Consider the following 23,988-nt stretch of genomic DNA (forward strand, 5'->3'; position numbering starts at 1 on the left):
ATGAATCAGCAGACAAGAGGCTATCAGCATTGTAGCTAGCCAAGATGAAATGATTAGTTGATCAAGCAGCGTGAGGTGCGAAGATGTTGCCGCTAGTTGCCTCCCTCGTTCTGAGCTTGCTGGTTCCATCACTGGGCGCAGCCGTGCCGTCGCCAGCGACGCCTGGAAGAAGCACGGCGGCCGCCCGGTGGCGCGAGCTCCACGGCAACCGCTCGTGGAACGGCCTCCTGGACCCGCTCGACATCGACCTCCGCAGGTCCATCATCGCCTACGGCGAGCTCGCGCAGGCTACCTACGACGGCTTCAACCGCGAGAGGCGCTCGCCGCACGCCGGCGCGTGCCTGTACGGGCGCTCCGACCTGCTGCCTGGCGTGGGCGCGTCCGCCGCGGGCCGCCGCTACGCCGTCACCAGGTTCACCTACGCCACGTCGGCGGTCCCCGTGCCGGAGTCGGTCCTCCTCCTGCCGCTGCCGGAGGTGAAGGACGCGTGGTGCCGGGAGTCCAACTGGATCGGGTACGTCGCCGTGGCCACGGACGAGGGCGCGGCGGAGCTGGGGCGGCGCGACATCGTCGTGGCGTGGCGCGGGACCGTGAGGGACCTGGAGTGGGCCAACGACTTCTCCTTCGCGCCGGTGTCCGCCGCGCCGGTGCTGGGCGCCGCGGCCGCCGCGAACCCGTTGGCCCTCGTGCACCGGGGCTTCCTCTCCGTGTACACGACCAGCAACGCGAACTCAAAGTACAACAAGGCCAGCGCCAGAGATCAGGCAAGCTAATACACTCCATCTCTAGCATACAGCGCCGCGATCGATCGTATGCAAGTCAGCATGTACTCATGAACTGATGAACACCATGCCAAGCCACGTGCACGCGTACAATTTCTACGCATTGCTTCTAAAATAGGAACGTCATACAATAGGTTATAGGTATGCGTGTACGTGCATGGTGTTCATCAGTTCGTGTACATGCTGATGATGGATCGCCATTCGCCATCAAGCTATGCATAGTCCACACTCTACAGCCATGAATTCTTAAGAAGTCTTGAACGTGCACACGGACGGCTTAACGAAATTCTTAACCTCAGAAATCTTTTTTTTTTTTCAATTGACGAATCTCACCATCGAGTCATCTTCCCAGCTGTAGATTGAAAACACAGGTTAAAAAAAATCTTATTAACAAAAAAAAAGTTTTACGCCTACGTGCGTGCAGGTTTTCGAGGAGGTGAGGAGGCTGATGGAGCTGTACAAGCACGAGGTGACCAGCATCACCATCACCGGCCACAGCCTCGGCGCGGCGCTCTCCATCCTGAACGCCGTCGACATCGTGGCCAACGGCCTGAACACCCCCGTCGGCTCCTCCTCCCGGCCGCCCTGCCCGGTGACGGCCGTCGTGTTCGGGTGCCCCCACGTCGGGGACCGCTTCTTCAGGGCCGCCTTCCGCTCGTTCCGGGACCTGAGGGCCCTCCACGTGAAGAACGCCGGCGACCTCGTGCCGGTGGTCCCGCCGCTCGCGTACGTGGACGTCGCCGTGGTGCTGCCCATCGACACGGGCCGGTCGCCGTACCTGAGGCCGCCGGGCACCGCGCAGACGCTCCACAACCTCGAGTGCTACCTGCACGGCGTCGCCGGCGAGCAGGGCAGCGCCGGAGGGTTCAGGCTGGAGGTGGACCGCGACGTGGCGCTGGTGAACAAGGGCGCCGACGCGCTCAAGGACGAGTACCCGGTGCCGGCTAATTGGTGGGTGCCGGAGAACAAGTGGATGGTCAGGGGCGCCGACGGCCACTGGACGCTCAAGGACTTCAAGGAAATCTAGTTAATAACATAGCTTGCTTCTCAATTTCTCATGCATCAAAAGCTTCTTAAAATGACGAGAAAGTTTTTGAATAATTTCTTTTTCTTCCAATTCGTTGAGATATTTTGTAACCCAAATTAAAGTTTTATTACTTGAAACATTCAAAGCTTAAAGGTTGGCTTCTCATTTAATGAGAATAAAGCTCTTCGGAAACCTCCATTGGGAATATCCTTATTCTTGCATAATATATGGGCGCATGAAGGTTTGCACGAGATCGAGCGAAAGCAAGCTTAACTAGACTTGCTGGAAGTCCTGGAGCATCCAGTGCCCGTCGGCGCCCAAGACCATGCCCTTGTTCTTCGCCACCCACCAGTCCGCCGGCACCGGGTACTCGTCCCTGAGCGCGTCGACGCGCTTGTTCGCCAGCGCCACGTCGCGCTCGACCTCCAGCTTGAACCCGCCGGCGCGGCCCTGCTCCCCGGCGACGCCGTGCAGGTAGCACTCGAGGTTGTGGAGCGTCAGCAGCGTGCCCGGGTGGCGCAGGTAGGGCGACCGGCCGGTGGTGATGGGCAGCGGCACGGCCACGTCGACGTAGCCGATCGGCGGGTACGCGGGCACGACGTCGTTGGTGTTCTTCACGTGGAGGGCCCGGAGGTCGCGGAACGAGCGGAAGGCCACCTTGAAGAAGTGGTCCCCCACGTGCGGGCTCGCGAACACGATGGCCGTCACCGGGCATGGCGGCTGCGAGGAGTTGCTGCTAGGTGGTGCGTTCAGGCCGTTGGCGACGATGTCGACGGCGTTGAGGGTGGCGAGGAGGCCCCGAGGCTGTGCCCGGTGATGGTGATGCTGGTTACCTCGTCCTTGTACAGCTCCATCAACCTCTTCACCTCCTCAAAAACCTGCATGCGCGTGATAGTTAGTGTCAATGGTTGGTGAATAGGATTTTGTTTGCAAAAGCCATATTAACAAGACATATTGTTGCTAATTAGCTAGATGCCCTTTCTAAACCTTGTGACATGCTAGAAAGAGAAAGAAAGCCTAAAAATTCTTATTCAGAAGCAAAACATCCAACCATTGATTTTATGGACCCAATCATCATTGGCAACTATGGCCTTTGGATTAGTTTACTTCTAACTTACCCACATTTTGTCATTATTAAGAGTAACCTATAGTAACCGCTAAATCTACGTATAACCATGTGTGCTATTATAAAACATAATCTAATGTAGCCTCCAAAATATACATATAAATTACCCACATCTCCCATTAAGGAAAATATAGCTTAAAATACCTCTTGCATGTGCTAAAAAATTACCCACTTCTCTCGTTATCAATATATGGAAAACTAACTCGAAGTATTAATTTACAGCACATATAGCCATGCAGTAATTATGGAAGATGTTTCCTATATACCAATGATAATAAAAATACTTGTTAATTTATATTGAAACTCCATGATAAATAATTATAACTACGTGTGTTGCTATTTACATAAATCTATTACATTTTGACTGAAACATTAGTATGCACTCCAATTTTTTTTCTAAAAAAATATACAACCACAGTTCTTTGATAGAGGAAATTCAACACCTTGGAAAACTCAGGTTGAAACGTTTTTATGCCTATGGCTATAGTGTAAAGATTACATCGTATCTGTGTTAGAAAATAAATAAATGAGAGAGCGAGAGAGCATACTCAAATTTGATTCTTTTGGACCCTAAATTTAACTATAAATTCTAATACTTATTTCTCTTAAAATCGCTAGCCCGGTTAGGCACATGGGTTGATGGACGAGTAGTGAAGATATAATTTGTCTAATCCCAAAATAGAGGCATCCTTGCATCCCTTTTTTTTTTTGCATCCCACTTATTTGTGTACCACACACATACCACAACCAAGCGTATGAAGGTGTACTGTGCACGAGAGCGACAGCAATTGACTTGCATAAAGTCCGGGAGTGTCCATGCCCGTCGCCCGTCGGCGCTCCTGGCCATGCTCTCGTGCCGAGTCACATTGTCACCCACCATTCTGCCAGCACTGTAGTTCCTTTGTCCTCACATTAGTGATCGACTAGGTGGACTTGCGTAGTTTCTTTGGCGAGTAAAAGGCACAGCCGGCTCTCGGACCTGGCTCGGGTATCATTCGGATCCTTAAATTTTCAAAATGCAGATTCCAATCCTTAAACTTACTAATTGTATCACATGAGATCCAAATCATAATTGTTTAAGCTAAATAAAAAATTATATAATTTTTTCAAATAAAAAAATTATATACGCATAAAAGTAAGTTATACCAATTTACTTGTACAAATATATTCAAATACAAAAGATCTATATAGAGAAATTGTAAAACAAGAAACTTATATGATCAATTTGTAAAAGATAGAAAATAAAAGAGGATAAATTTTGAAGGAAATATTGGCAAAGAAAATATCCGGCATAAAGTTTTGAAATAAAATTTTGAATTTTTTCAAAAATATATATAAGAATTGAGCAGAAAATTTTTAAAATAAAATTCGGATCCACATGTAAGCTCCATATAAGTTGAACACTTTCACTTTATAACTTAAAAATAATAATTTGGACTTCACATACTCCATATAAGTTGAACACTTTCATTTTATAACTTAAAAATAGTAATTTAGACTTCACGTGTCACGGTTAGCAAGTTTGAGAATCTAAATATACATTTTGAAAGTTTAGCGACCGGGATGACACCCCGAGCTAAGTTCGATGGCCGCGGTGGTGCATTTTACTCTTCTTTGGCTATTATGCTCTTTCAGTTGCTAATAACTATGCTGTTATTCTCATTGAGCTCTTCGTTCGTATAGTATGTCTTTCATGAGCATTATTTGTTGACAGCTGAACACTTGAAAAATCAACGGTATAGTTATTAGCTGAAAATGTCAAAGGTGTACTAGGTCTGCCTCTTAATAAATTACAGCAAAGTTGCCCCTTCTAGAGTCCAAGAGGTGCCATTAGTTTTGGCAAGCTGCTGGTTTCTCGTTTAATGCTTATATATAGTTAGCGAAACCAGATCATACGAATTATTAAGTGTTGATGCCGCTTTCATATATATATGATATGCCGATCTGGATAGGTTTGTACTAAATGTATCCACGCTCAAACCCCCTGTTGTTAGCCAGCACGAATTAGACGGAGACACATACAATTAAGTCCATCGTTTAAAATAAATCTTAGCCATCGTCCCCACCAAATTTATCTTGACTAGGTTCGATAGTATCGACTTGCCTGGTCTCTGGCGCTGGACTTGTTGAACTTGGAGCTTGCGTTGCTGGACCTGTACACCGACAGGAAGCCCCTGTGCGCCACGGCGAGCGGGTGCGAGGCCGCCGCGGAGCCAGCACCGGCGCGGCGGGCACCGGCGTGAAGTCGAAGTCGTCGACCCACTCCAGGTTCCTCAGGGTCCCGCGCCACGCCACGACGATGTCGCGCCGCCCGAGCCTGGCCGCGCCCTCGTCGGTGGCCGCCGCGGCGTACCCGATCCAGTTGGACTCCCTGCACCACGCGTCCTTGAGCGCCGGCGGCGGCAGGCGGAGGAACGCGTCCGGCACGGGCAGCGCCGACGTGGCGTACACAAACTTGGTGACGGCGTAGTCCGCGGCGGCCGACGCGCCCGAGCCGGCCAGCAGGTCGGAGTGGCCGTACAGGCACGCGCCGGCGTGCGGCGAGCGCCTCTCCCGGTTGAACCCATCGTAGGTGGCCTGCGCGAGCTCGCCGTAGGAGATGATGGACCTGCGGAGGTCGATGTCGAGCGGGTCCAGGAGGCCCTTCCACGAGTCCTTGCCATGGAGCTCGCGCCACCTCTTGGCTATGCCTCGAAGCATTGGCGATGCCGGCGTGGATGCACTAGCTTTTTTTGCCGCTGGTTAATCAGAAGCCTTGGCAACTCACCGTCGCCACAGCTAAAACTATTGCTTTGCTCAGGTTTCTCAAAATGCGTCAGCCTGGTGCCACATCTATAGCACTATGTGCAGTGTCCTGCAGAAATGCAGCTCTCGCCTGCTTCGAATTGGATGCGGCTTCTCCAATATATTCCACCTACTAGTCTCTCATTTCAAATGCAAGATACGGTTTGACCAGGTATAATAGCATTACAAAAGAGAAAGAGGGCGTATCATTCAGTTGATGGATCAGTAAAATAATTTAATTCTATATTTACATACTAGCTAGCATGTCCACAAAAAAATGTTTTAGTTATCTAACACAGAACTGGCCAGTACAAAAGAAAAACGAAAGTAATTATGTGTTGAGAAATAATAGACCGCATTTGCGTCTCCAAAATCGGAAGATGGCACTGACTCATAGTGCTAGGTACATTTTACATTTCCTGTTCTGTAGTTTTTGATTTATAACTGTGCTCAATGTATAGCTGAATGGTTCACAGAAAACGTTGCATCCACTAAAAACTGTGCATGTATAGGACTAAAGAATTTTAATTGTCCAATAACATATTATCTTATTTTAATCATCATATCAATTGGAAAAGTACAAAACCATGGGGGCTAAAGTATAAAAAATTATCTGTTTGGAAGTGCCAATAAGCTTAGGAGAAAACACACAAATATATGGTTATATTTATGCTTTTTTATTCCCCACACTACAAGTGAAAATAACCCATACATTGGAATTGTAATATATATGATTTTTCCTCCAAAATTACCATATTATTGGTATTAAAAGAAAAATAATAATAGCGTTGGAAGCTTATTCTATGATCCCCACAATACATGAACGCGCCTAAAAGAAGCTTCGAGGGTGACCTTTTTGCTTGCTTGGGAAATTTGAAGAATTTTCGGTATTGGAGAGCAACCAATGCAAGATCAAGGTGAAAACATGCCGAGCGTCTGCGTCGTTTTTTTTTTCTCCACAGAAATACTTTGAGATCTACAGGTGTTAATGTATCATAATCTTGCCCTGGATCATACCAAGAATCACGGAGAACATTAGAAGCAAGGAAACCTAGGTCATAGCTTTTGCTATTTTTTGATTGGATCACTACATGGTATATATTTCATTTGGTCTACGCTCAAGGTAATAAGAGAATAAGATGAAGAAACCCTTGGCATCCATAGTGTTCGTATCAGGACAAGTCTTGCAGATCTCCAGATATTTTTTTTTTGCATCTCAAGCTTGAACATCACCGCTTTCAAGTTAATTTTTAGTCAGTATATCATTATTGTCAGTCTAAACTTTTGGGCATGTATCACTTGAGCATCTCACATTTAATTTTCATGTTAAGCTTTAGTTGATCTGTGATTATCAAGAGCAATTTCAAATTTACCATGAAGATATGCCGTAGGCAATTGGAAAAAATAGACAAGGAAAGAAAGTACCGATCGAGACTATATAGGTTGGTGGTGATTAGTGGTTTTTACTTTTTAGGCCACTCACATATCAGGGAAAAGAAAATTTTCAACCTCCACAGATTACCACACAATAGTTCAACTGTCAAGTTTTAAATTTAAGAGAAAGAGAGAGAGATTACTTTGCGTAATCAGAAATATAAGACCATCATCATGACATCGATATCTATGAAAACTATCACGTTAAAGAGAAAAGGTTATATGGAAGTAGTGCTTTATCATGCAAGCAAGCAAGACAAACATCCAACAGGCATCGGCTTTCAGTGGTGGAACCAGGGGGTGCCAGCCGGGGACAATGCCGAATGCCCCATTGGTACTACAGCAGGTGAAGGGAGTCAAGAGTTTTTATACTACCAAATGACTGGAGCAACAAAACATTACACTAGTCAGAGCCTCGGAGGCCTCATCACATTGGTAAAAAGGATGAACAAGTTAGAACTGCAACGGCGGTACCAAGGTTTGCTGTGATAGAACAAATTGCAAAAGGTGTTGACCTTGTTCTGACAACCTACTAATATTTCTTATAACAGAGAATGCATAGATGGTAATTGTTCACTGACTTCTGCAATATGATGAATGTACTTTTTACCTACGGCTGGTTTCCCCCAAATCGTACTCTCGAGTTTTTTTCATCCGCACAGAGACTTCAGACAGATGAAGCAGCCCAAGTCTGACCTGGCTCGTTAGTGCTTTCCTGTGCTCCTGGACGAACTTGGAGTTCTTCATTCATTGAGATCCTCCTCGGTGAAGTTGGCCGTCATCTTGGTGAGGAAGGGCCAGTTGCGTCTTCAGCTCCACTCCCGCCGGAAGAACACAGGCCGGCGGATCGAACCGTCTTCATTCATCTCCGGCTGCGCCGCACCGCCGCCTGACGAAGTCACGATGATCTCCACCTTCCTTCCTCTATGTGGGCTTCAATGGGTACCAGATAGGCCGGAGAGAAACGTACGTGGGCCTTATTTTCTGGGCTCAGGCGCTGTGGCGTCTCCAATTTTGTTTGACGACATCGTCTCCAGATGAAAAAAGAAGATACGTAAGAAAAAAACGTCCCCTAAGATCTTAAAGCAGGAGGCGCGCCGTACGTAGCTGATCTGATACATACCGCGCGAGGAAAAAGGGCACCAATTGGACGAGACGACGACGGATCAGCTGAGCTCAGGTCAAATCAGACAGCGATGGTCCGATACGCGCGTAGTGCGGGAGAGAAGAGATCATATACATCAGAGCGTCGTTTCCGCTAGTTATTAGACGCTGTCGAGCTCGAGCTCTTGAGTCCAGTCTTCCGTGGCCTGTGAGGTGGTGGTGCTGGTGCTGTGGAGGCTGGTCACCTGCAGGTCGCCGTGTCACGCAGCCATACACGGCTCGTACCCTGTGCCGTGGCTCCGGCCGGATCGTCGACCAAGGGCCACCGGCGGCGGCGCCTTCATTCAGGCGTCCAAGAGCTAGATAGGAGTAGCTCAAATAATCCAAATCGAATTGGCATACGGTTTTGTAGTTGTTTGAGCGTCCATTTCCTAAGTAGTTGCTGGTCAATCCATGAGTAGTTTGACTACTGCAATCTTGTGTGAACATATTCGTCCATGCCTCTCCAGCTAGCACACGCCGCCTGATGGCCACCGATTGATCGAGTAGCTACGATCCATGGATTGCTCGGTGCCTCGGTCAGTTTAATCTCTCGATCTCGATCTGTTCCTCTCTCTCGTGACATATACAATGCAGGTAGCTAGCCTATCGCACGTGGCGTGCATCGTATTATTCGCGACGGCCGAAAGAAAGAAACGATCTTCGATCAGCTGCAGGCAAAAAAGAAAAAGAAAACATGCATCACGCACACACTCAGTGTAAATACATGCAAAACTGTTACAGTATTTCGTCGTACGTAGGCAATAGAAAAGGGCGCGTGTTTTTACCTACCTTGTCTCCTCCAGCTATCATGTCAGGAATGGGCACATACAAGAACATGGGAGCTAGGGATAGAGTGAGTAAAGCTTTTGGATCTGACAACGTTTCCTTAGTTTTACAAGCATTCCCATCAATTCATGCGAGACGCACACCATCGACACGTCGTCGTGGAATTCGAGAGAATGCGCGACGTACGGTTTTCTGAAAGTGCCGGAGGGAGGGTACGTAGGCGGCGAAGGAGATTGGTTCTTAAGCTTCTGGAACGAGACACAGCAAACAGAAGGAAAGGCACTGGTTGGTTGGCCGGCCTGGGAGTTCTCTCGGCAGCAGCAGGTGATCCGATCCCCTTCTCTCTCGGCGACCGAACGTGTGGCTCCCGGACTGTAGCCACCACGCCACGTTAGCCCCGCACGGCAGCTGCCTGCCTGCTGCTAGTGACAGCAGCGAGATCATCGAAGCCAACGGCGACATCCACCAACCTCTCTCCTTCGGCCGGCCCTAACGCGAGTTTTTTTACTTGTCGCTTTGGTTTCGTGATCAGATTCGAAGGTTCTAGCCGTCCTCTTGTTGGGAGGCCTTTACTATATGTCGTTAGGCTTGGAGCTGAGGGTGAATATCTTTTTTCCTATATTGTACTCCTATATGTCTTTTTCCTATATTGTACTCCTATATTTATACACGAAGAATGTGGATTTATTATCATCCTTTTATTGTTTTACGCTGGTTGGAAAACTAAAAATTTTGTTTTTGCAGAAAGTTGGAAAAATAAGTCGCAGGATTTCTCGAACCATTCATGACAAAGGGATGATCGCATAAAAGATTATTGTGTTACTATAGTGTCATTTAGGAGGTTTCCTTTTATATGTCGCTTTCCATATTTGGTATGAATAACACTAGGCGTGCTATTTATTCCACTAATATATATATATAGATGAAGTTGATATAACTATCCGTAACGCTTATTATATCTATTATTGTGCTTCCTCCCTTATCTAGATAAGGGTATACATGCGATTAGCTTATGCATATATTAACATATGCTCAAATTCCTGATAAGAACACACACGCAAATTTTATTATCTAGCCTATTAGAATATGATCGGTGACTCAATATTGTGCTACAACTTTAATAATCTAGCTAAACAACTGCCCGGTAGCTTCCTCACTTATAGGAGCCAAGGATTTTGTATAGGTCCGCACTAAAAGAACCATAGTTGAAACAAAAAATTATTATTATCGAGAGAACAATAAAATTTACACTAGATGGCTATCAAATTTAGATTAATAGGCTTGAATAGCTCTTCTCCGATGAGGAATATAATAACATTATATACAATATATGTATATTTTGCAAGTCCTCCTAATATTATAGGTACAAATATATAACATCCTGGTAGTCGAGCGCACGACTTTTATGGTTGATTTGACGGACGAGATGACGTCTGGATGCTAGAGATCGAGAACGGGGAGCTGGATCCCCTCTTCACCTCGCGTACTACCCACGGGCCAACCGTGCACAAGCTACCTGCGCTGGGCCTCGCGTGGCGGCAGCTGTGTAGTACGCGTAGCCTTTTATGGCGGGGAGACACCTGTACGGCGCGTGCGGCGTGCAGTCAATGGCAGGTGGGCCCTCCTGGCTCGTGCGCGCGGTTTTCCCGGCCCAGCCATCGCTGACTCAGCCCACCGCCTAGATATGAACCCGCCGCCGAGCTGCTGCGGCCACGCCACCACCACCACCCATCGTGCTCTTGCCGTCTCGCGCTTCTATTTCCGAATTACCCCCACAAATTCCACTATTTATTTGTATATAAGCGCCGCGACGGGAGCTCGGCGCTCCGAGGTTCTTTTTTCCCACCGAAAGGAGAGGACAGGAACAGCAGAGAGAGGGGGAGGGGGAGCCGGAGGGGAAGGAAAGAAGGATCCGGAATCTCGCCGGCGGGGCCGGGTGATGCCGATGGGGGAGGTGGCGGCGCGGCCAGGAGGGGGAGTGGGCGGGATGGTGCTGGGAGGCGGCGCGGCGGCGGCGGCGGTTGGGGGGGATGACGCCGTCGTCATGCAGCTCAGCGCCGCCGAGGGAGAGGAGACCGTCATCACCGTCAACTGCCCCGACCAGGCCGGCCTCGGCTGCGACCTCTGCCGCACCATCCTCGAGTTCGGCCTCCGCATCACCCGCGGCGGTACGCGCGCGCCCGGCCTCTTCTCGTTCCCTCGATTTCGCTCACTGGATCGAATTCGGTTTGCTCACACTCGGCTGCCTTCCTGTGATTGCGAATTGAGTAGCTTGGATAGGCTCAGGAGCAAAAATTATTTTTTTTAAGAGTAGTTTCATCTCCTTTACAGATTTCTCGTTTGATTTGGGTGTAGTGCGATATCTATCTCTTTTCATTCCATCGTTATTTGTCTGCTCTTCTTTGCCTTTCTGGAAAGGCTTCATTTTCTTTTCTTATACTGCCAAGTTGCCACCAATCTAGCTACAGTTCATGTCGTGTCGTTATAATCATTAGTGCCTTCTATGTTGACCGTGCCGTACATACTTACGAGCTACTCAAACTGCAACTGCTTGCACGGGATAAAGATGCGCCTGTTTAGCTGTTGAACACTCCGGCCGGCTCATCTCCTTGTCCCTAATTTTGCATAGCCTTACAACCTGCAGGTCATAATTCTGCATATGTGCAGTCCTTTATTGTTGACTGAAGTTCTAGTATTTTGCCATTCAAGCAGATGTATCCACCGACGGACACTGGTGTTTCGTGGTGTTCTGGGTCGTGCCCCGCTCCTCGTCCATCAAAATCCGGTGGGCGAGCCTCAAGAACCGCCTCATGTCGATGTGCCCTTCCTCATATTCCATCCCTTTCTACCCTGACATCAGCCAGCCAGGCCCCCCCAAGTTCTACCTCCTCAAGCTCTTGTTACCTGATCGCAAAGGATTGTTACATGGTATGTAAATGACCATCTATCCACACCTTATGTTAAAAGGTCTGTGAAATTGTAATTTGACTTGACTGTGCTGTGTGATTTGCAGATGTGACGCATATACTATCAGAGCTTGAGCTTTTAATCCACAGAGTGAAGGTGTCGACCACGCCTGATGGAAGAGTTGTGGATCTCTTCTTTATCACTGATGGCATGTAAGCCAACATATTAACCTCAGTTTTAACACGCTGATTATTCCAAATGGTGTGGGTTATTTGCATCGCACACAATAATTCAAAAACATGAGTCTCATCTTTCTGTCTGAAGGGAACTGTTGCACACCAAAGAAAGGCAAGAAGAGACTTGCTCGACACTTATTGCTACCTTGGGTCATTCCATAAGCTGTGAGGTTCTATCCGCAGAAGGTTTCCAGCAAGGATTCTCTTCTCTTCCTCCGAAAATTGCTGAGGAACTGTTCAGGGTGGAACTAGCTGGCAGTGAGATCTGCTCGAGTTCACTCAGTGCAGAGTTGAAAAGGGTTCAGACGGCCACCATTAACTTTGACAATTCCCTGAGCCCTGCGCACACACTGGTCCAGATTATTTGCGCTGATCAGAAGGGGCTCATCTATGACATCTTGAGAACTATGAAGGACTGTAACATTCAGGTACTTGGAGCTCTATGCATGACCATACTTGTATACAGTTAAATTGACTTGTGTAGTTTCTTATAACATGATTTGGTACTCTGTCTCAGATATTTTATGGGCGGTTCAGATCAGACAAGAAAGGGTCAGTTAATAAAGGTTGTCGAGAGGTTGATCTTTTTGTCAAACAAGTAGATGGCAAGAAGGTTATAGATCCTGAGAAACAGGAGGCTCTGCGGTCACGCCTGAGGTCTGAGATGCTCCATCCTCTTAGAGTGATGATCGTCAGTCGTGGACCTGACACAGAACTCCTTGTTGCCAACCCGGTTGAGCTATCCGGGAAGGGACGACCGCGCGTATTCTATGATGCTACTCTTGCTCTGAAAGCGCTTGGAATCTGCATTTTCTCTGTAAGGATCCTAGAACGACTAATCTTAAAGGTAGAAAGTTAGTTCATTGTGAATTAGTATTTACTTTTGTTCATTTCAGGCTGAAATTGGGAGACAGGCAGCATCGGAGCGTCAATGGGAGGTCTACAGATTCCTCCTGGACGACAGCAAAGAATTCCCTTTGGCAAACAGCCCAACAAATAGGAACCGTGTTGTCGATAGGGTAAGGAAAACGCTGATGGGCTGTTACAACTAAGGATCGGTTTCTGTCTCCAAAGAATCCAAAGCTTGAAGGCGACTGATACAGTCAGCTCCAATGTATCCAGTAAATTATGTACCTGAAAGGCTGAAACTATGGCCACTCCCGAATCCAGAATGTTGTGGCAGTCCAAGTGATACACTTCCTGACCAAAATTGGTATCTCTAGCTCCGTTGTCAGCTACCCACAATTGCCCGCTCTGTCGAGGTAAATGGTGATGGGACATGCCAAAGGATCATCTAAGCCTTCAACCCTCTGCTATCTCGCGAAATTTCAGATACGTCAGTATATTTGTAAAGAATCAATGCAAGACTTTTGGCAAGTGATGTTCGCTGGAGTTGATCAATGTAGAGCATATGGTCGCTGGCAATGGAGAAACTGGAGGTGGTGTTAATCTCCCAGCCTCTGCTGTGTTGTGCACATGTTGAAAAAGAAAGATATGAGAAGATGAGATCGAAAAAGGAGCATGTTTGGTGGGAGGTGCAAGTCGCTGGAGCAATGATTGAGCTTTTGTTTGATTCAGGGGATTACTGGATGCTGACACAGATACATGCATGAGCCGGTTTGTTGTAAATTATTTTAGTGGAGATGTTGTTGTCCTCCTACATCTGCTTCACCACCTTGTCTTGTTTTCCTGCCTCCTTCCTACCTTCTTGTATGATTGCTGCTAGTACTTTCAGAATCGAGAGTAATGTAAAGCATGTCTCCTCATGTAAGCGCAATTTGTACTTGTTTGTAAGGATGCAGAAATGTACATGGCATTGTGCACAGGTGCAATTGGTTACCCGGAAAGGCATATGTATTTAAGTCGGAAAGTAGGCAGATGATGGATGCTGCTGTTGCACCTGACTAGTCTGAGGTAGTATTCTGAAAGCCACTTGTTTCAGGAAATGAAAGCAGATAATAATGCTGTAAGAAGCACCTGCATTATTGGCATTTGATCATCATCAGTGGGAGCATGTACAACACCCTGCCCCTGCGGTTTTCCATTCTCCACGTCCCATTGTACTTTTATTCTGTTTGCTGCTAGTATATATAAGTGTAAATCACTAGGCTTCCTTGCATTGCACATGGGGCCATTCTGTCAGTGAATAACCATATCCGAAACAGTAGAGCCCCTGGTTTCGTCACATCAATGGTATAGGACACCCATTCTTGTGCCTAACCTGCTACAGTAGCACCAGCTTTCAGAGGCAGGGAGACGGGCAAGCTCATCAGTTTCGACAGGAAATGGATTTGTATATGTGATTGCGAGCTGAAGGTGTGTTCGTTCCACAGGGTCTAAATTTTAGAGGGGTCATATCAAAGAGAATCTTATCATTTAGAAGTATTAAATAAAGTCTAATTACAAAACTAATTGCAGAACCCCAGGTCTAATTCGCGAGACGAATCTAATGAGCTATATTATACCATAATTAGCGGATGATTACTGTAGCATCACTGTGACAAATTATGGATTAATTAGGCTCATTAAATTTATCTCGCGAATTAGCACCCATCTGTGTAAAAAGTTTTATAAACATATTTTATTTAATACTTCTAAATGATAAGATTCTCTTTGATGTGATGGGGTCTAAACTTTAGAGGAGGAAACCAACACACCCGAAGTTGAAAAGGCGGCGGGTGGGAGAGACTGGATTCATCAGGCATATTCAGAGAGAGGGAAAGCTGCAAGCCTGCAAGGAGGAGGATGCCCATCCATCCAAATCCTGGACAGCGACTTGTGCGGCTGCCGACGGTTTCCAGGAATCAGGGCGGCAAGCTGCGGGTCCGGAGGAGGATGAAGTAGCCATCGTCGTCGCTTTCCGTGCCTCCAAGAACCCAAGACCACTTGGCCAACTTGCAGAGACATCGATTGCCATGCCAGCAGCCAACGCCCAAGGATCGATCCATCGATCGGCGCCACTGGTACCTTTCCATCGGGAGGTCGCTAGCTAGGGCGGCACTACTCTATACGTGCGGCAGTGCTGCGGTCATGCATCTGTCGCTAGCTGCTCTTGTTTAAGTCGAATTAGGAGCGTGGTTCGTTCAAAGAAAAATATCAGGAGCATGATTAGAGTGTCATGAGCTTGAATTATGAGCGTAAAAATAAAGCGCCGTCTTAGTTTGGGAAGGTCTGCAAGTGCAAATAAGTAGCGGCTTGCCCCTGCTAGTACTGGAGTTTCGCAGAGAGAGGGAGAGATTTAAGAAAAATAGAATTCTGTGCGACGCTCGGTTGTGCCCACGCACACACCTGAGCGATTTATTTTTCCCGTCGCTTGCACAAATGTACAAACAATCGCAACCGTCAAAACACAAACGAAAACATGATTTGGCCAAATAAATGTCAGCCCGGTGTTCGTTTTTTCTTTGAGAAGCACACAGTACAGAACATCCACTCCCATTCATCCTTGTGAAGAAATACAACCCAGACGATGGTTAGAAATCTCGAGCCTAGCAGAGACAGAGCGATGCGGCCCGGTCCAGCGCGCTTGAGGCCCAACTAATAATGTTAACGGGCCAGCTCTCTCGAATCAACCTTTGAGGGTGCTTTGACTTCCCATAGCCCAAGTCCGTCGTCGTTTCAGCAGGATGCTCCAATAGGAACCGGCGAACCGCCGCTGCCTTAAGGTCGATCGATCAGCCTTGTAGATACTTGCTCATGCCGTTCACGTGCCTGCGAGACTGTCAACCAGTAAATCTAAAAAAAACAAAAAAAAAGAGACTGTCACCTTATAGTAGGAGTAATAATCGAAGCAGACATCGTATGTGTACGCGGTACACGCATGATACATGTGAGTTGATCGACGGCGTTACTTGGACGCGATGGATCATATCGATCAGAGCCCACCACCTGTCGTTCATGCCACTTTGTAAAGGGCTCGGAGTGGCGTGTGTGGAGATGAACACGGACGACGACGCTGCTTTACTGCGAAGAAATTGTGCATCTTCTCGTTCCCCTGGCCCGTGACATGCTCGCACCGGATCGATCACATGCGGCATGCGATGGAGACATAGGATGGGAGCGCATTGACCCTCTAAATCTCTAATCCCATCGATCCAGCGTCCGGTCTTGCTTGCTTACTTATGAATCGATGGCGCCGGCATGCTGATAAAATTCAAGCTAAGCGAGCCGGATTACGGAGCTCAACCCATCTTCATCATGTGGCAACAATCTACGACGCGGCTATTACGATGGAGGAGTTCCGACGCTTTTGTTTGCACGCGGGTCGACGTCGATCTCTCGACGGAGGAGATAGCTCGAGAGTCATTTGAACCAGACCGAGGATGTAACACCCTCATTCATCGTCTGGATTGATCCTTAATTTTGCTTACGAATTATAACCATTGGAGAAAATAGTATATATTACTCCCCTCTATTATTCCCTCCGTACCAAATTATATAGATCTTGTCTAAAAATATAAGTAAAAGATACGTATCTAGAGATACGTAGAAGGCGGTTAACCAGGCATATATCAGAAAATAAAGAAGAGTAAAGTGCATGGCCGGTCCTTAAACTTGTCCGGCTGTGTCACTAAGGTCCTGTACTCTCAAATTTTGCAGATCCGACTTCCTAAGCTTAGCTTCAGGTGTCATTTGGGTTCATATACTTTCAAAATGTAGATAAGACCCACTAAACTTGGCTTCGGGTATCATACGGGTGCATATACTCTTCAAATTCAGTGTCATCTCACGAATAAAGCATGATATGATAAAATATTATGCTTTCAAGCCTATAATTATTTTTATTGCCTCATTTTCTAACTCGTTCCGTACCCTTTTAGTTTCTCCTAATATTTTGTTTGGTATTTCACGGTATTCATAAGTAAATAAGTCGCTGCTACTCAGCAAGAGCAGTTAAATGTTATTTAAGTTTTGATGATCTTCAAATATAAAGGCCAACCATCATGTTTACTATCAAATTAAGATATTCATTCCAAATTAAAATATGGTCAAATTTTTTGGATTCATACTTATCAATATCCTATACATTCTTCAATTAAATTAATTTTATCTGACTATAGCTGATGTATGTCTATTAAAAGTAGTTTTATCAATTTAATTGGGATGAAACTGCATTTTAAATGTATAGGGACCTAAATGACATTTGAAGCTAAGTTTGGGGAGCAGAATCTGCATTTCAAAAGTACATGGATCTGAATGACATCCAAGACTAAATTTAGGTATTCAAATCTGCAATTTGAGAGTACAGAGTTCTAAATGACACAGTATATAAATTTAAGAACCGTCAATGCATTTTACTCATCAAGCTGGCTAGGTTGCAGCCGTAGCCCCAGCGCCGCCCACCCCCCCCCCCCCCCCCCCCCCCTCTTTATTGACTTTAGAATGGACGGTCGGCGCTTGCTTCGTGCTGGCATTCCACTAGCGCAAGAAAGTTGGAAACTTAGCGTGTGCATAATTAGAGAGACTAACCCAGGACATAATTATACTGCAGGGTTGACTGAAATTGGCGTCATCATGGATCAAGGCATCTTCGCTTTGCATGTGCCAACCCAGAGGCGGAGCTAGCCGACCAAGCCACTGATATCAGCTATATAACACAACGTTGTCAGCTCATTATATAAACAGTGATTTCTCACAGATTTTGCAAAAAGTCATCGATGTCAGCTGACACCGTGGACAAGCCTAGCTCCGGCCAACTTTTTTGTCGCTTCGGTAATGCTCCGTACAGCATCAATTGTATTACTGCGAATAGCTCCTGCATGTAGCTAGGTTATTAAGTATGCCTCTACAGTAGTGCTGCGCTAGCTCTTCCAGATGAAAGAATCGTGCACCGCACGGCCGATGGTGACAAGTTCTATTGGTACGCACGCACGCACGCAGCGAGGTGGCGCAAAGGCCGGCCCGGCAGAAACTAGCAGCCAAGCAGGAGCGTGACACGTGTTCGGCTCCCATGTATCGACCTGGCCTCTGTGGTTGACTTTGCTCACAAGGTGGTATTAGCAGACAGCAGTGCAGCATGATGGAGGTGTGGGCACACAATATATAGGAAGGAAAATTGAGAAAAAAAATGAGAACGACTAATAATTTAATTTAGAACAGTATCTTTATCACTGCCTTCCTGGACATCCGGAGGTCACCATCCACGATGATAGAGAAGACACCAGTGAAAACATGCTGAAAAACCGCCGAGTTAGCACGCTGGAAATATGGTGGCGAAAGGTCATCGAAGGGAAGTTGGGTAAGCAGGTTAGTGCAGACAATAACGCTGATCTCACGGCTAGCTGAAAATGCTCTGATAATACTTAGAGTGAAGAATATCGTGACCCTAGCTGTACTTAGCTAGGTTGTCAAACGAAAATTAAATCGGTTGTGATTTTCATTCAGATTGGGCCATTCCCAACAAGTTTGGGACAGCGACCGCTACCCTTTAATCTGTGACCGAGAGAGCACAGATGGCCCACTCGTCAGTGACACGTGACCACCACACTTCACATGCAAAAGGGTCTTCTCGCCCGTCTCCCTCGAGCCGTCGCCGGATCACGGGACCCCCGCTCCCGCTCGCAGTTCCAGGCACGGCAGTGACCGACTACTAAGCCAAAGCCCACCTCGTGCGTTTGAATTGCTTCCCCTCCTCGCTCGGCTCGCCTCCCCTGCGCGCCAACATGTCGGCGTCGGCGTCGGAGGCGGACATGGCGGCGGTGAAGACGTCCTCCAACGGGGTGTGGCAGGGCGACGACCCGCTCCGCTTCGCCTTCCCGCTGCTCATCCTGCAGACGCTGCTCATCCTCGTCCTCAGCCGCCTGCTCGCCTTCCTCCTCCGCCCGCTGCGCCAGCCCAAGGTGATCGCCGAGATGGTGGCCGGCATCCTGCTCGGCCCCTCCGCGCTGGGTCGCAACGGGGCCTACCTCCGCGCGCTCTTCCCGCCCTGGAGCGCGCCCGTGCTCGAGTCCGTCGCCAGCCTCGGCCTCCTCTTCTTCCTCTTCCTCGTGGGGCTGGAGCTCGACCTCCGCTCCGTGCGCCGCAGCGGCCGCCGCGCCTTCGCCATCGCCGCCGCGGGCATCTCGCTCCCCTTCGCGTGCGGCGTCGGCGTCGCCTTCGCGCTCCGCCGCGCCATCCCGGGCGCCGACCAGGCCGGGTACGCGCCGTTCCTCGTCTTCATGGGCGTCGCGCTCTCCATCACCGCGTTCCCGGTCCTGGCGCGCATCCTCGCCGAGCTCAAGCTGCTCACCACGCCCATCGGGGAGACGGCCCTGGCCGCCGCCGCGTTCAACGACGTCGCCGCCTGGGTGCTGCTCGCGCTGGCCGTCGCCATCTCCGGCGGCGGGGACCGCGGGCCCATCACCTCCCTGTGGGTGCTGCTGTGCAGCGCCGCCTTCGTGGCGGCGTGGATGCTCGCGGTGAAGCCCGCGATGGCGTGGGTGGCGCGCCGCGCCGACGCGGCCGGGGAGGGCGGCGGCGACGCCTGGGTCGCCGCCACGCTGGCGGGCGTGCTGGCGTCCGGGTTCGCGACGGACCTGATCGGGATCCACGCCATCTTCGGCGCCTTCGTCTTCGGGCTGACGGTGCCCAAGGAGGGCGCGTTCGCGGGGCGCGTGACGGCGCGGGTGGAGGACCTGGTGTTGGAGCTGCTGCTGCCGCTCTACTTCGCGTCGAGCGGGCTCAAGACGGACGTGGCGGCGATCCGGGGCGGCGTGGCGTGGGCGATGCTGGCGCTGGTGATCGGCACGGCGTGCGCGGGGAAGATCGCCGGCACGTTCGGGGTGGCCATGGCATGCGGGATGTCGGCGCGGGAGGCGGTGGTGCTGGGCGTGGTCATGAACACCAAGGGGCTCGTCGAGCTCATCGTGCTCAACATCGGCAGGGAGCGCAAGGTACGCGGCTGGCATGCTTCGACCGTGCGTTCAAAATATTCTCCTCCAATCTATCTGCCTCGTTCTTAATATGCAATCTTTTGTTACACATCAGTTCATTCTCCTCTCTTTCCCTCAAAAAAAGAAGATCATTTCTTCTCTTTCTTTTTGGGACTTGTCCTTCACTGAGAGAGAATGAGCTTGCGTGGAGCCAAAGAGGAGTTCATCATGTGATGTGAGGACAAAAGCAGAGGTCACCTGGTTCCCGTTGGTGCCTGAACTTGCGATTCATGGCCGTGTCATCGTGGCTAGCTTTCTAGTGCTGCACGCCATAGCTGCTCGTGACTAGGTTTCTTTAGGCCATCGGCGACGTCACAGATGCGAACACCAGAGGTTGGACTAGAGCTACTGGTCGGCCACTGGTGGAAACACTACAAACCTACATGAACCTTCTCCTCCTCCTCCGCTTTGGGAACACCTACCATGTCATGTCAGGCCGGCCGGCCGCCTGCCTGCGCGGTGCGTTGGAAAGTGGAGCGCGCCTTGTAGAACGAGCAAGAGCTACCATGAACCTTCATCTCTTGCTACGATGTGCTGCCACGATCAAATGCTGTTTAATTTCGGAGGGTTAAATTTTAACTGAAATTGAGAATTTTATCATTTATAAATATTAAATAAAATTTAACTATAAAATTAATTTTAAAATTTTTAGACTAATTCGAGAGAACCTAATAAAATATATTAATTTATAATTAGCGGATGGTTACTATAGCATCACAATCGTAAAATTATAAATTAGATAAGTTTATTAAATTCATCTTGCGAATTAGCACCCATTTAAAAAAATTATAAACCCACTTTATTTAATACTAGTAATATTATTTTATATGATGGAGCTAAATTTTGATCCTTTAAGAATCAAACGGAGCTTTACTCACTACGTGATACATTGCGGTGCTAGTGCTTCCAAGGTCTCTGATGACTGTTCTGCATCAACCGTAAACAGATAAAAGCAGTCTTGATTTGAGGCCTATCTAAAATTGCATTCTTTGTCAACCTGTCAGTCATGCACAATTTTATCTCCACGTGGCATCACAACATCGAGCTGCGTGTCAAACGATGCTGCCTGCAACCTGCATCCAGCATCTCAAATCACTCAATTTGATGCCAAGATCAAGAGAAAGAATCAAAGAATAGCTACGAAATTTGCAGGACATGGAAATTTCCGCGCAACTTTTCCAAACTTGCTAGCATCTCCTGTCGCGTTGCAGGTCCTGAACGAGGAGACGTTCGCGATCCTGGTGCTCATGGCGCTGGTCACCACCTTCATCACCACGCCCACCGTCATGGCCATCTACAAGCCCGCGCGCGCCGCCGGCCGCCGCCGCCTCCACCACCGCAAGCTCCAGGGCGCGGCCCCCTCGGCGCCCTCCTCCCCGTCGGCCCCCGCCGGCGCCGGCGCCGGCGCCAAGGAGCTTCGCGTTCTGGCCTGCATCCACGGCGGCCAGGACGTGCCGGCGCTCATCAACCTCATCGAGACCATCCGGGGCCACACGCAGCCGCGCCGCCTCGTCAAGCTCTACATCCTCCGCATGGTCGAGCTCACCGAGCGCACCTCCTCCATCCTCATGGTGCGCGCCGCGCGCCGGAACGGGCTCCCGTTCCTGCGCCCGCGCCGCGCCGGGGAGCCTCACGACCAGGTCGACGTCGCCTTCGACACCTACGCGCAGCTCGGCCACGTCAGCGTCCGCCCCATGACCGCGGTGTCCGCGCTCCACACCATCCACGACGACGTCGCCGCCGTCGCCGAGGACAAGCGCGTCTCGCTCGTCGTGCTGCCGTTCCACAAGCGCCAGACGGGGCACGGCGACGACGTCGAGAACCTCGGGCCCGAGTGGCGCGCCGTGAACCGGAGGATCCTGCGGGAGGCGCCATGCTCGGTGGCTGTCCTCGTCGACCGCGGCTTCGGCGGCGGCGAGCAGGTGAGCTCGGAGCAGGTCGCGCACGGCGTCTGCGTCGTGTTCTTCGGCGGGCCGGACGACAGGGAGGCACTGGAGCTCGCCGGCAGGATGGCCGAGCACCCCGGTGTGGAGGTCACCGTCGTGCGGTTCGTCGACGGCAAGGCCGGCAGCGAGGAGCAGTCTGAGGTCACCCTGCGCCCGTCCAACACCAAGAACGCCGACCGGAGTTACACGTTCTCCACCGCCGTCATCGACACCCGCAAGGAGAAGGTAACTTAATTAAGGCAGCGACCAGCGACGCCCAATTCCAGCCCAGTAAAAATTCAGGATCGAATTCACAAGATGACAATTTTTTTTTGTGCTTGCATGATCGATGGCGCATTCAGGAGCTGGACGAGGCGGCGGTGGCGGAGTTCCGGCAGAGGATGGGGTCCCTGGTGCGGTTCGAGGAGCGAGTGGTGGTGGGCAACGTGATCGAGGAGGTGGTGTCGATCGGGAAGAGCAGGGAGTACGGCCTGGTGGTCGTCGGCAAGGGCCGGCTGCCGTCCTCGATGGTGGCGCAGCTCGCCGTGCGCCCGGCGGAGCACCCGGAGCTCGGGCCCATCGGCGACGCCCTCGCGTCGTCGGGCCACGGGGTGACGTCGTCGGTGCTCGTGGTGCAGCAGCACGACATGAGCAACGCCGACGAGGTGCCGGTCTCTGTCGTCGTCGATGGCCACGCTCACGACGGCGAGTTTGCCAAGGACACGGCCATGGCCGAGCCGTAAGGGCTTGCATGTTCTGGATCGAGTAATCAAGCGCCGGTTTGATCCGGTAGGATGATGGCGACGACTAGCTAAAAATATTGCTAATTGCTTTTTTAAGGTTTTTTCTGATAGAATAAGTTTGGAATCGATATGCATGTAATTATAGTTAAGTGTTCGCTTCCTTTTGATAACCATTATACGCTACTGAAATAATGTATTCTCTTGCCTGGTTCGTTTAAAAAAGAAGTATTCTCATGCTTGTTTTACCCGGCTAATATACGTACTCTTCCCTCAAAAAGGCTAATACGTAATAGCAACAAATGTTTATAAAATATTGTTCGTAGAAGATTAATCATGTATATTTAGCTTAATAACCACTTAACATTTGCCTATTACTCCACTAAATAATGTAAGCAATTCCACGTTTCACTTGTTTCTTCCAATTTGCAATTTCATTATTTCAACTTCTTCCAGTGAACAATGAAATCATTTCAACTCTACGAACCTTCAACTGATGAAGAATGTTCAAAACTCCGAATCACGATCTGAAAACCCTCAGCTTTCAAACAGACATATGAAGCTATATTTACTTTGGAATATGAAGATTTTGATTGAAATGCAAAAGAAGCACACGAGTAGAGATAAGATTAATCCCAATGAGAAGTTTCGTATTAGGCAAGTCCTAATGGAAGTTTCACTCAATGAGGTGCCACACAAACCAGGAAAATAATTCATCTAGATGACAAAAAAATTGAAATTGTTCTATACTGGCGTTAGGGGCAAAAACATCACTTAATCGGACATCCTATAATCTTGTGCATCATCCTTTAAATGTTGTAGCAGGCCCATCAAACAATAAAATGACATAAATTGGAGAGACTTATTTCATTCATCAACTCAACAGCACTTTAGACACGGTACTCTTGGAAAATTAAAAAAGAAAAGAAAGAAACCTCATGCCAGGATTGACCTTAGTGTTTCTAAGATCACCGCATTAGCAAGAATATAATGAATTGGTCTTTGAAATTATCCCTCGGGTGAATGTGTCCATGTTGGTTTATACTCCACCGTCTTGAAATATAAGATATTTTGGTTTGTTGTAAGTTAAACTAATCAACCAAATATATAGAACAATGGTTAAATTTAGAATAATTTGATTTAGAACAAATCATAATATCTTGTATTTCAAGGCCGAAGGAGTAG

The 23,988-nt window shown here is 48.8% G+C and overlaps 3 protein-coding genes and 1 pseudogene across 3 annotated transcripts; 3 read left to right on the forward strand and 1 right to left on the reverse strand.

The window, feature by feature from the left end:
- The first annotated feature begins 12 nt into the window (after nt 1-12).
- Nucleotides 13-2,001, forward strand: LOC112886934 (phospholipase A1-II 7-like). Its single transcript, XM_025952975.1, has 2 exons — nt 13-764; nt 1,207-2,001. Exons 1-2 carry the CDS (start codon nt 84-86, stop codon nt 1,807-1,809), a joined length of 1,284 nt encoding a protein of 427 aa, XP_025808760.1. The 5' UTR covers nt 13-83; the 3' UTR covers nt 1,810-2,001.
- Nucleotides 2,002-2,047: 46 nt separating this feature from the next.
- On the reverse strand, nt 2,048-5,792 carry LOC112886935 (annotated as a pseudogene).
- A 5,113-nt stretch (nt 5,793-10,905) lies between these two features.
- Nucleotides 10,906-14,198, forward strand: LOC112885849 (ACT domain-containing protein ACR9). The gene is made up of 6 exons (XM_025951525.1): nt 10,906-11,253; nt 11,798-12,013; nt 12,099-12,204; nt 12,317-12,656; nt 12,746-13,045; nt 13,125-14,198. Exons 1-6 carry the CDS (start codon nt 11,025-11,027, stop codon nt 13,278-13,280), a joined length of 1,347 nt encoding a protein of 448 aa, XP_025807310.1. The 5' UTR covers nt 10,906-11,024; the 3' UTR covers nt 13,281-14,198.
- Nucleotides 14,199-18,890: 4,692 nt separating this feature from the next.
- LOC112888078 (cation/H(+) antiporter 20) lies at nt 18,891-23,051 on the forward strand. The gene is made up of 3 exons (XM_025954429.1): nt 18,891-20,099; nt 21,350-22,309; nt 22,426-23,051. Exons 1-3 carry the CDS (start codon nt 18,891-18,893, stop codon nt 22,804-22,806), a joined length of 2,550 nt encoding a protein of 849 aa, XP_025810214.1. The 3' UTR covers nt 22,807-23,051.
- The last annotated feature ends 937 nt before the right edge of the window (nt 23,052-23,988 follow it).

Source organism: Panicum hallii, chromosome 3 (assembly GCF_002211085.1).
Source record: "Panicum hallii strain FIL2 chromosome 3, PHallii_v3.1, whole genome shotgun sequence".
NCBI classification, from domain to species: domain Eukaryota; kingdom Viridiplantae; phylum Streptophyta; class Magnoliopsida; order Poales; family Poaceae; genus Panicum; species Panicum hallii.

Excerpts from the sequence above, each read along its gene's own strand:
- LOC112886934 (XM_025952975.1), top strand. The coding sequence starts at position 84 with ATGTTGCCGCTAGTTGCCTCCCTCGTTCTGAGCTTGCTGGTTCCATCA. Across the intron at positions 765-1,206 it reads AGGCCAGCGCCAGAGATCAG|GTTTTCGAGGAGGTGAGGAG; the intron begins GCAAGCTAATAC and ends ACGTGCGTGCAG.
- LOC112885849 (XM_025951525.1), top strand. The coding sequence starts at position 11,025 with ATGCCGATGGGGGAGGTGGCGGCGCGGCCAGGAGGGGGAGTGGGCGGG. Across the intron at positions 11,254-11,797 it reads CCTCCGCATCACCCGCGGCG|ATGTATCCACCGACGGACAC; the intron begins GTACGCGCGCGC and ends CCATTCAAGCAG. Across the intron at positions 12,014-12,098 it reads TCGCAAAGGATTGTTACATG|ATGTGACGCATATACTATCA; the intron begins GTATGTAAATGA and ends TGTGATTTGCAG.
- LOC112888078 (XM_025954429.1), top strand. The coding sequence starts at position 18,891 with ATGTCGGCGTCGGCGTCGGAGGCGGACATGGCGGCGGTGAAGACGTCC. Across the intron at positions 20,100-21,349 it reads ACATCGGCAGGGAGCGCAAG|GTCCTGAACGAGGAGACGTT; the intron begins GTACGCGGCTGG and ends GTCGCGTTGCAG. Across the intron at positions 22,310-22,425 it reads TCGACACCCGCAAGGAGAAG|GAGCTGGACGAGGCGGCGGT; the intron begins GTAACTTAATTA and ends TGGCGCATTCAG.